This window comes from Trematomus bernacchii, unplaced genomic scaffold, assembly GCF_902827165.1.
Source record: "Trematomus bernacchii unplaced genomic scaffold, fTreBer1.1, whole genome shotgun sequence".
Lineage (NCBI taxonomy): Eukaryota > Metazoa > Chordata > Actinopteri > Perciformes > Nototheniidae > Trematomus > Trematomus bernacchii.
The window spans coordinates 21237258-21249282 of NW_022988043.1; the positions used below are offsets into that span (position 1 = coordinate 21237258).

At 41.1% G+C, this 12025-nt stretch overlaps 1 protein-coding gene across 1 annotated transcript; it reads right to left on the reverse strand.

Moving 5' to 3' along the window:
- Positions 1-7081: 7081 nt before the first annotated feature.
- Positions 7082-7886, reverse strand: LOC117472608 (putative nuclease HARBI1). Its single transcript, XM_034117904.1, has 3 exons — positions 7849-7886; positions 7533-7642; positions 7082-7449 (listed from the first exon to the last, which is right to left on the reverse strand). Exons 1-3 carry the CDS (start codon positions 7884-7886, stop codon positions 7082-7084), a joined length of 516 nt encoding a protein of 171 aa, XP_033973795.1.
- Between the last annotated feature and the right edge of the window lie 4139 nt (positions 7887-12025).

Consider the following 12025-nt stretch of genomic DNA (forward strand, 5'->3'; position numbering starts at 1 on the left):
ATTGTCTCGTCCCTTTACTCTAAAAGTACGTAGGGGTGCATGTCTATCTATAATTTCCATAAAACCAAGATAAAAATAAGACCATGCAGTTTCTACATCAGCACACAGATCGATTTTTCCCCAATCAAACCCAAACAGATCATGAACAAAACCCTGCTCCACAAAATGTTTTATGTGTCTCTTAATAATAATACGAGGTTTAACCTTTTGGACCTTAGTGTCCCTAATTGTGGCTACAACACAGTGGTCACTCACATCATTTGCAAATACTCCCACAGATGGGTATTTATAGGGAACATTAGTTAGAATGAGATCAATTAGGGAGGATTTATTAGGGGACTTAACGTTAGGGCGAGTAGGACTGTCAACAATCTGAGTAACATTCAAAGAGATACAAAGGTTTTTAAAATCCTCTGATACTGCAGTTAACCAGTCCCAGTTAAAATCTCCAAGTAGCACTATTTCCTTATAGTCTAGTTGCGATAAAAGTTTTGCTAGTGAAGACAAGGAGTCCTTGACAGCTGAGGGGATCTGTAACACCCCACCACCATGACTTGTTGCCCCTTTGCCACTTCTATATTTAAGGCTAAAAATTCGAATTGCTTACTGACAGATTTGGAGATCAATGTGGTTACACTGAACTTATTCTTAACATAAATGGCAACTCCACCACCTTTATTAGGCCGGTCGGTACGATACACATTATAACCATTTAAGGATATGTCAGAGGCCAAAATAGTTTTATTTAGCCATGTTTCTGATAACACAATGACGTCAGCGTCAGTCGAGCTTGCCCAAATGCGGACAAAATCTAGTTTACCTAACAGACTGCGCACATTCAAGTGGATGAAACCCAACCCAGACCTAGCTTTAAAATCAGCAGGAGTAGCGATCTGACTACTACTACTGGGCGGACCAGGGTTAGGTTGAACATTTCCTGACAGTAATAACAACAAAAAAACCAGGCATCTTTTCCTCTTAATCGACACACACACATTGTCATCTACTTTAGAATCACCGGAAAAGTCTGCGAGAGTTTGATTAGAGTTTAAGAAGCAGTCCTGAAGTACCATCATCGCAGGCAAACAAAAAAGACAAACATATTTTGTCGAGCAGATTGTCTGCGACAAGGTAACCGGTAACTGTTTGTGTAACACATCCGACCCTTTGCAGGGGATGCCTACTGCGGGTGGCAGAACAGACCTGAATCCAGTAGACTTCTCAGGATGACTAGAGATCTTCTCATAGTCCAGAACAGTTAACAGGCACAGCAGAATCACGATATGGGCCATTTTCCCAGACCAGCACACAGTATCCGCGATGTTCCTGGGGCAAAAATCCTCCTCCTCACAGCAGCAAAGGACAGGTGAACAGGAACACAAGCAGCCCGCTGGACTCAGATCTCTAGATACCTCATCACTCCTCCGCTGCTCCGATACAAGTCGGCGGTGGTTTGTTGATACATGTCGTCTTCTTCTGTTTGCTTTAATCGAGGCTACGTAGCCCCCCATTGTCAGTAAATGGAAGTACTACAAAGAACCCCGTTTAGTGCCGTTATTTCACAAGTTTTTTTCAGAGCCGTATAATATATATATCTCTCTAAATTATTACCGAGGTCCGGACCTCGGTGACCTCAATGGTGGATACGGCCCTGTGTCCATCCATCCACGTGTTGACGTGCGTGTCGTCCCTTCAGATGGCGACTCAAACGGTTTATTGTCATCCGTCTTGTTCCCTCTCTCCTCCTCTCTCTGGACTCTCGAGACATCTCAGCATGACGGGAACCCGGCGGAGAGGAGGAGGAGGGGGATGAGGAGGAAGGGGAAGGAATGATGGATCGGTGTCCGTTACGCACCAAACTTTGGCACGCGTCGTGGCGCATCCATCCATGTCGGGAGGAAAAGAGAGGAAGAGACAGAAAGGACATGATGAGAGGGGGACATGAGACCTTGCCTCGTGTAGTTCAGATCACACTGGAGCGTGGGTCAGGTTATATTAACTGCAAGTGCCCTGACTGACGGCATAACTGACGTGGAAACCAAACCAAAGAAATTAAAACAAAAAGTTAAAAAAACATAAATAATATAAAAACGTCAAATGAATATCTTGAATATGTGTGTGTGTGTGTGTGTGTGTGTGTGTGTGTGTGTGTGTGTGTGTGTGTGTGTGTGTGTGTGTGTTAGGGTAAAACAAAGACATTTGTCATCACTGCTGGTGACACACTGACACATTCACATGGAGGCACGCAAGGAGACTAAGGGCGTGCGTGTGTGTGCGTGTGTGTGTTTGCGTGTGTGTGTGTGTATGTGTATGTGTATGTGTGTGTGTGTGTGTGTGTGTGTGTGTGTGTGTGTGTGTGTGTGTGTGTGTGTGTGTGTGTGTGTGTGTGTGTGTGTGTGTGTGTGTGTGTGTGTGTGTGAGTGCATCGTTTGCATAGGGAACAACAGCTGCTTTCTCTGACAAAGTGCTTGATGCTGGAGCCAAACACTGGACAATTCAAGGACAGAATAAAGGGGACCAGTTCGACCAATTTCACTTTATTAAACGTATCTAAGATTACATTTGTGAGTTATAAGCTCACATGTCATCATCATTATGTCACACGTTTGCGGTTCTTTTACTGCAAACATATGTTCCTTAAGTTTTCCCCAATGAAATGAAAAAATTATATTATAGTTGAAAGATTTGTCACTTATATTGTCATAGTAACAAATGATATACTGTAGAGTAGAACAGTTCTTAATTTTTCAACAGAAAGCTTTAGGTTTTCGTTTCTTACAATTATGAGTTATTGAATTTCTAAGTATTAACTATCTTGCTCTTATAACCTTTAAAAAAAGGCAAAGAAATCTTAGAATATTACAGGAACATTGTTGACGAAATTCATTATTATTATTATTATTATTATTATTATTATTATTATTATTATTATTATTATTATTATTATTATTATTATTATTGTTGTTGTTATTCTTACTATTTATATTATTATTTATTATTAACATTTTAACCTTTTTAAAATATATTCAAAATAAGTATTAATTTAAAATATATATTTGTCTTTCATTGCTATGTTTGATTTTATTTTCATCAATTATATTTTCTATACCTACCTGTTGTTTTTAGCTCCTCTGCATTGTATGGTACATATTTGTGCCTGACCTGAGGCCTGAGGCCTGTACTACGAAGCCGGTTCAACCTAACCTGGATATGTTTGAGTTACCCGGTTTACCTAATCCAAAACAAACGCCCTCTCGCTAAACTGTCCTACGACGCTGGTTATCAACTCGTTAACTCAAGCCAGTTTTGCCCTATCTAGTTAGGTGCGCGTTCACATGAAAGGGGTGGTATTTGGAGCATTCGACCAATCACAAACATGGACAAGCGTACTGGCAGCGCGTCATACTTCCTGAATAAAAAGTCAACTATAATATTAGACAAATATGAAGACGTTAAACTTTAAACATCCATGACTTAAACACTTTGTCCAGGATAAAAGCCACATAGCTGCACCTGCAAGTTGAATACAGCTGGTAAAAGAAAAAGCGTTTGAATGCGTACATTAACAGGTTTATGATATGATATCACTGCCCCGTTAAGACACGAGTGGATCTGACTTTAATTATATTTGACTCGAGTGTTTCATCAACTTAATGTGTTGCTTAAAATAATACTTCTGCATACAGTAGGCTATGTGACTCTGTAATGGCGCATTTCCACCGCAGTCCTCGCTCGACTTTTGTTAGGCCTTGTTAGGCCTTGTTAGGCCCGGCTCACTTTAATGCTGCGCTTCCATTACAGTTTAGGAACTGGGGTAGTTTCTATAGTAACGCAGTGTAGGCGGAGCCGTGACGCCATCTTCAATGAGCACCCCAGAAAAACAACACAGCCGTTAGCTGTTAGCACTCAAGCTCACAGCTCCTCATATCTGTTCAGAAACTAGACAAAAGTTAAACAAGTACAAACCACAGACTGCCTGTGTCATGGCGAATACAGTCGCTGGTTTATTTATGTCTGTATAGGCCGTTGTTGTGAGTGTGGACGGTCGGAGCATATATTGCGTTAGTTTAGCCAATCTCCATTCAGAAAACACGCATTTTAAAAGGTTTTTTGCCTGCCGTCTGTCTGCAGACTTGTCAAAGCATTAATTCATGGCTTTTACTAACCGGTATCAGTATGTTGTTACTTCGGCATCATTTTGAAACGTGTATTACAATTAAATCACGGTCAAATATGTTCATCTTGTTGTTGTTGTAGCCCTCCTGCCAGCGATTCTCTCTCTAGTTTAGCAAACTCAGCCCGACTCAGCCCTGTTTGTTGGCCCCGATAGAACCACGATTTTGTCGGGCCAGAAAAAAGGTGAAAAAGTAGCCCCGGGCCGGAACTAGGCATAGTGGAAACGCAACCAAAAACGGGCCCGGCACAGCACGGCACGCTTAAACCGCGCTACGCGCCATGGTGGAAATGCGCCATAAGTGTTGCACGGCCAGATACGGCTCAAGAAGCTGACTCAGATAAGGAAATATATGATACATTATGATGCGATATGATGTGATATGAATGATAATGGGGTGTTGCAACGGGACACATCGACGTCTGCACTCACATCGACGTCTGCACTCACAGTGTCGCGGACTATACGTAATGTTACTTTGATCCGGTTACTTATGTTGTGGCAGATATTTAAGTAAGCTTTCTTAACGCCATGTTATAATAGTCAGATTGCTCTGAAGATGGGAGGGGATATTCTATTAATGTTCACGTTCACACAGTCGGTCATTTTTGCCGGCCGTCTTTCGGCAGTCTAAACTGTATTTCCTTTCTCCTGTAATATGACTTGATCGCTTTAAACTCCGCACACGGAGCTCTGATTGGTCGGCAGGCGGTGCTTTCACTGAGTTGATCTCTTATCCTGGAACTTAACCTGCTCCGGACCAGGCTAGCCGTTCAGCATAAGTTACCATGGAGATCTAGCCCGCTAAGAGGTGAACCAGCGTCGTAGGACCGGAAACCCAGAGTTTTCCCTGAAGTTAGCTCGCTAAGCGAAAATCCGGTTCAACCTAACCTGGATATGTTTGAGTTAGCCGGTTGGCCTAATCCAAAACATACGCGCTCTCGCTAAACTGTCCTACGACGCGGGTTATCAAGTGGATCGCTCAAGCCAGCCGTGTCCTATCTAGTTAGGTGCGCGTTCACATAAAAGAGGTGGTATTTGGAGCGATTCGACCAATCGGAATCATGGAGAAACCTCGAGCGAATTATTTCACGGCCGAGGAGCAGACAATGATCATGAGCCGCTACGAAGATGTGAAGCACATCATAAAAGCCAAAAGCAGTACCCTTGTGGCTGCCAAACGTCGCCAACAATGTTGGCAGGAGATTGCAGACTCCGTGAATGCGTAAGTAAAATATGTATATATATATATATGCAACAGCGTGCAGAGCTGCACATCTTTAAAAAGTGTATTGGATGCACGGCAGTCATGTACAAAAATAAATCAGGCGCCTCCAGATTATTATTTTTTATTAAAATACCAAATTGATCATTGAGTGGCAGCCTTTTTTCCATTATAATATCATCGACCGAGGGTCACAAGTGGACTTTAAGCCTAATATTTTTGTAATCCTTTTAATTTATAGATTTTTTTTAAATTCAAGCTGTACATGACGTTTTTTTTTTCGTTTTTCAGATGTAACCCCGGCGGGTCTAAAAGGACTTGGGAGCAAATGCGAGTGAAACACAAAACCATCATTCAATCTGGTAAGTTTCCCTCTTTTGAGATCTTAAAAATAGAACTACACGTTTTGTATTGCTTCAATTAGTCTGTGTTTCTTAACTGTATAGGAAAGCGGTCACATTTTTTCACAATTCTTGCAGCCAACAGGAAAAGAAATTAGCATACTGTATGCAGGGGCCCTCCTCCAGCAGATTTCACCCCTGCTGAGGAGCTGGCCCTCAGCAAAAATGTGGGTCGGCCCTTGATGGTAGGGGTGGAAGGGGGGGTCTCTACAGACCCTGGTGGCAGCAGCTCCCACCACCTTTTTATACAGGGTGAGTCAGGGAGCTTTAAACAGCTGGGATGCTATAAAACACAATTATATATCTATTTTTGTGGGAGTAAGTAACATGTAGGCCTATTTTATTGTTCTGCAGATGATGGGGAGAACGTGGTGTTGCTGCCCCCCCAAATCACCCACTACCTCATACAGAGGTAACGTAACCTTTGGTACGTCGCCCTATATGGTCGCTGAATATGGATAACATAGACCATTTACATTTCTTCTTTTTTTCAGGAGTGCCTGGATGATGATGAGACGCTGTCTGTCTACTCAGAGAGCGCTCTGGCGGTACACTTTAGTATTTTGTTACCAATGATATGAAGTTTTCAATTTGCCCTAACACAGACAGAGAGGGTGTGGACACGTTGCTTTAATTGATTCTTTCTGATTTCTTGCACATGGTGGTGGTCTGCACATGGGACAAATAACTACTCTCTATTGAAAAGATATTTGCTTTGCTCAATTTGCAGGAAGAAGGAACTCTTCCTACCCCGCAGCCTGGGCCCTCCACATCTAGGCCCTCCACATCTAGGCCCTCATCACGACAAGTAATTAATTAAACTAAATTTAAAAGTATAGTCAACTTTAAAATTGTCAGCTTTCTTGCTGTGAGCCATGCTTGAATGTTAAAGCAACATATATGTGTTTCATGTGTTTCAGGCTGAAGCAGACTCTGTGAGGGCCCTTTACAAACGGACCCTAGTCCAAAATATACAAATAAATGCCCAAACGATACAACTAAATGCCCTACTCATCAAAAAATCGAAGTTGGAGGTGGACAAATTGGAAAGAGAAAGACAGGTAATTTTGTAACATTCGGTCATTTATTTTCAAGTCAAATGAAAGGTGCATAAGGTGACCTTTATCTTTTAGGATACCTAAAAGAGAAATCCCTTTTTTCTTTACAGAAAAAGTAAACCAAAATTATGTTTTTTTCCTCTTTTTCCTTCAGGAATGGCTGAGAAAATAAAAACCTACATAAATCACCCAAGGCCTCTCTCTCTGTGTGTTATTTTTTTTATTATGCAAATAATAATGCGATTGCATCTCTGACAGCCCTGCCAGTAGGGTAGTCCAGGGTGATGGGGTCTACCACATCAGGAGGTTGGGGGTTTGCAGGAGGGGCCCTCTCCTTCCTCATGGTGGCGATGTGCAGCACAACACAGGCCGTTATAATGCGGCATGCTCTTTCAGGGGCCACTCTGAGCCCCCGCAGGCAGGTGAATCTGGCCTTCAGTATCCCAAAGGTCATTTCGATCCTGACCCTGGTTTTGGCATGGGCCACATTGAAACTGGTTTGTGGCCCTTCACCAGGGTTAGGATACAGGGTCATTAGGAATGGCTGGCAGGCATAACCCCTGTCCCCGAGCAGCACTCCACTGAAGAGCCCTGAAGATAAAGGAATATTTCCATAATAAGTACCACAAAAGGCAGTTTAAGCACAAAACAATAAGAATGTACAGTTGCCATACCTTGCTCGAGTTTGTGACACAGTGAAGACTCTGAGAAGATCCTTGAGTCATGGACTGACCCAGGCCACTTTGCCTCAAGGCTGGTGATGACACACCTGGTCACATGTGGCCTGCAAAAGCATTTGGGGTTAACAAGCTTACTTCCACAATAAGAGCATCATAGTCAGTGTAGCATCAATGTTCATTTGCAATGAGTCCATGTTATAGATAAAGATAGTCCAAGTGTGAAACATTATACTGTGTGAATATGTAAATGTGTGAGTTCCTTTAATCACCCAGACTTCAATGTGTGTTCTAGTGAATGTGCAAGATTTACCTGAATGTTGAGGCTGTGGAAGGATTTGCGATTGACATAGTCGCCTTCATTATCTCCCAGGGACGCAGAGATCGGTATGTGTGTGCAGTCGATACAGCCAAGCACCCTGGGAAACCCTATGAAATAGTAGGCTGCATTTATTATACAACAGTGTACGTCATAGGAACTGTGAACAACATTCACTGTAAAGATATAATCACATATCAATACCTGCCATGCTGTAAAATCCCTCTTTGATCGTCTGCGTGGGACATGTGCCAGGAAACACAACAAAGGTCTGTGCGAGCCCTGTCAGAGCATGTGCGACCTTATGAATAGCACTGCAGACTGTATTCTTGCTGAGGTTCTCTGCATCACCCACAGCATAGAGAAAACTGCAAGGTGAATACAGCTGGTAAAAGATAAAGTGTTTGAATGCGTACATTAACAGGTTTATGAAATCACTGCCCCGTTTAAGACACGAGTGCATCTGACTTTAATTACATTTGACTCGAGTGTTTCGTCAACTTAATGTGTTGCTTAAAATAATACTTCTGCATACAGTATGTGACACTGTGAGTGTTGCACGGCCAGATACGGCTCAAGAAGCTGACTCAGATAAGGAAATATATGATACATTATGATGTGATGAACAGGGGCGGACTGGGACTAAAAATCAGCCCGGGAAACTCGACCGGCCGGCCCAACTCGGTACCGCTAGTCAATTGTCAACGATAATTGCCGGTAAATGAATTGTCCGACCGGCTCATTTCGGTACCGGCCCACCGGGAAAACTCCCGGTATTCCCAATGGCCAGTCCGCCCCTGGATATGAATGATAATGGGACACACATCGACGTCTGCACTCACAGTGTGGCGGACTGTAGGCTACGTAATGTTACTTTGATCCGGTTACTTATGTTGTGGCAGATATTTAAGTAAGCTTTCTTAACGGTAATGTTATAATAGTCAGATTGCTCTGAAGATGGGAGGTGATATTCTATTCATTTTCACGTTCACACAGTCAGTTGATTTTTGCCGGCCGTCTTTCCTGCAACGGCGGTCTAAACTGTATTTCCTTTCTCCTGTAATATGAATTGATCGCTTTAAACTCCGCACACTGAGCTCTGATTGGTCAGCAGGCGGTGCTTTCACTGAGCAGGTTAGGTTCCAGGATAAGAGATCAACTCAGTGAAAGCACCGCCTGCTGACCAATCAGAGCTCAGTGTGCGGAGTTTAAAGCGATCAAGTCATATTACAGGATAGAGGAAATACAGAAAAACTGCCGTTGCAGGAAAGACGGCCGGCAAAAATCAACTGACTGTGTGAATGTGAAAATTAATAGAATATCCCCTCCCATCTTCAGAGCAATCTGACTATTATAACATTAGCGTTAAGAAAGCTTACTTAAATATCTGCCACAACATAAGTAACCGGATCAGAGTAACATTACGTACAGTCCGCGGCACTGTGAGTGCAGACGTCGATGTGTCCCGTTGCAACACCCCATTATCATTCATATCACATCATATCGCATCATAATGTATCATAATTTCCTTATCTGAGTCAGCTTCTTGAGCCGTATCTGGCCGTGCAACACCTACAGTGTCACATACTGCAGAAGTATTATTTTAAGCAACACATTAAGTTGACGAAACACTTGAGTCAAATGTAATTAAAGTCAGATCCACTCGCCCTTATGAAACAAAAATATATTGTAATATATTGGAAAATATAATACAATATACTGGATCATACATTTCCATATATGGGAAAGTAGTCCTTATATTTTTAAATATATTGCAATATATGCATGGACCGTGTATGGCTATATATTGATACATATTAAAAAAAAATATATTGCAATGAAAACAAAAACTGCACTATACATATGTAATAGTTTTATTGAAACGCTCATTTATCTTTCATGATTTACACAAGTTTACATACAGTTGAACAGATATTCATAAACAATTATCTCACTTCGTTTTGTATAGTTACCTCCCTTTATGAACATATGTTTGATGGTATATATTTAAAAAGTACAAATACTCCATTGTCCATTGAATGATGGAAAATAATATACAGTTTATAAATATATACAGACACACACATATATATATATATATATATATATGCATATATGCATGCATATATACGCATATATATATATAGATGTGTCCAATGCAATGCACATATTTTTTCATTCTTGAATATACTATAATATACTTACTTCTTATTTATATTTGTTTAATATATATGTTTATTTTGAAATTGTAAATAACCCAGTACTGAGATATTCTTGGAAATTAAATGAGAATCCATAAAACGGCTGGCGTTTGGATTCTGGTTACGGCCGACCAGCTATTTGGAGTGGAATGCAGCCCATCCACGGCAGACAGCCCAAAACAGTAATCGAACGAGCCACTTCCGGCTGACAGTGGCTTGGATCATGTTATAACTCTCTAAAACGTGTTAACATTCTCATTGGACACATTACGTGCCAGTGATCATAAAACCAATCAATCTCACAGATTTCGGGGAGGCCCCGTTAATGTACGCATTCAAACACTTTTTCATTTACCAGCTGTATTCACCTTGCAGGTGCAACTATGTGGCTTTTATCCTGGATAAAGTGTTTAAGTTATGGATGTTTAAAGTTTAACTTCTTCATATGTCTAATATTATAGTTGACTTTTCATTCAGGAAGTTTGACGCTGCGCTGGTCAAATGTTGCTAGCCCCGCCCCTTTCGAGTGAACGCGCGCTCAGCCGGACAGAGAAACCCTGGCTTGAGTTACCGAGTTGATAACCAGCGTCGTAGGACCGTTTAGCGAGAGCGCGTTTGTTTTGGATTAGGTAAACCAGCTAACTCAAACATATCCAGGGTATGTTGAACTGGATTCGTAGTACAGGCCTCTGATAAGAATACTTTTCACAATGTTGTTATTAAAGATGGGGTATGTAATTTATTTCAGAAACACTTTTTGTTATATTCCATGGAATGCTCTTAACATCCCGATAGCAATGAATATATTAAATGCTTTAACAATAAATACATTAAAATATGTCATCTGTGGAAGCCGTAGTACTGTAAAAAGCACGACCAATCATTTTAGCCGGGCTGGCTAAAATAACTGGATGGCCTACCTGCCTGTCAGCCTTCCATCTCGTGCACAGACTTATCTCGTGCCCTCATTGGTCATGTGTGCGTTCGTGTGTGCTGGAGGAGGGGCTCTGTAAGGAAGTGGCAGATTTTTTCCGGTTGTGTATTTTCAAATTCTAGCGCACTCGAGCCGGTTTCTCCGAAATTACATACCCCACCTTTAAGTTGTGATGTGACACAGTATTTACTTAATAGATATAAATACATTAATACATTTATCACTTATACATGCAATTTGATGAATGACATGTTCACTTAAATGATTAATTAACGAGTAATTCATGTTTTCAACACAACAAAAAGAGGTATTAACCAACAACAACACACAACTAAATAAAGATTCAGTGTGCAGTGGGAAGGTTCAGCCCTGACCCAGCAGCAGCTCTGTCTGTGGTGCTGAAGCTCCTGTGATTGGTTACATCACTGACACCTGGTGGTTAACATGAGAACAGCAGGAACACACTGTGAGCGTAAACTACTCTCGTGAACAAGAACAAGAACAAGAACAAGAACAAGAACAAGAACATGAACAAGAACAAGAACAAGAACAAGAACATGAACAAGAACAAGAACAAGAACAAGAACATGAACAAGAACAAGAACATTAACAAGAACAAGAACATGAACAAGAACAAGAACATTAACAAGAACAAAAACATTAACAAGAACAAGAACATTAACAAGAACAAGAACATGTACAAGAACAAGAACATTAACAAGAACAAGAACAAAAACAAGACATACTTTTTTAAGGTCCGTTTCACTGTTTTTCTTATACATTCTTCTTAGTTGTAATACACACATGCAAACAGGACCTGTACACTGAAATGCACAGATGCACAAAAACATGCATTTCTTTCTTTTTTCTCTTTTTTAACACATTTATTCGTATTTGTATGAATGTCTCAACCCCTTTCATTGCATATGTCACTAAGCTCTGAAGTTGCTGCTCATCATTTTTAGCCATGGATGTGTACTTACCTACTTATTTTGTCTTTATTTTCATTCTAGTATAACTAATGTGCTTTTCTTCT

What these genes read in the sequence shown, in the direction of transcription:
- LOC117472608 (XM_034117904.1), bottom strand. Translation starts at nt 7,886, where the DNA reads ATGTCAATCGCAAATCCTTCCACAGCCTCAACATTCAG. An exon ending in TCCACAGCCTCAACATTCAG is followed by an intron (nt 7,643 to 7,848) that starts GTAAATCTTGCA and finishes ATGCTTTTGCAG; the next exon opens with GCCACATGTGACCAGGTGTG. An exon ending in GTGTCACAAACTCGAGCAAG is followed by an intron (nt 7,450 to 7,532) that starts GTATGGCAACTG and finishes CTTTATCTTCAG; the next exon opens with GGCTCTTCAGTGGAGTGCTG.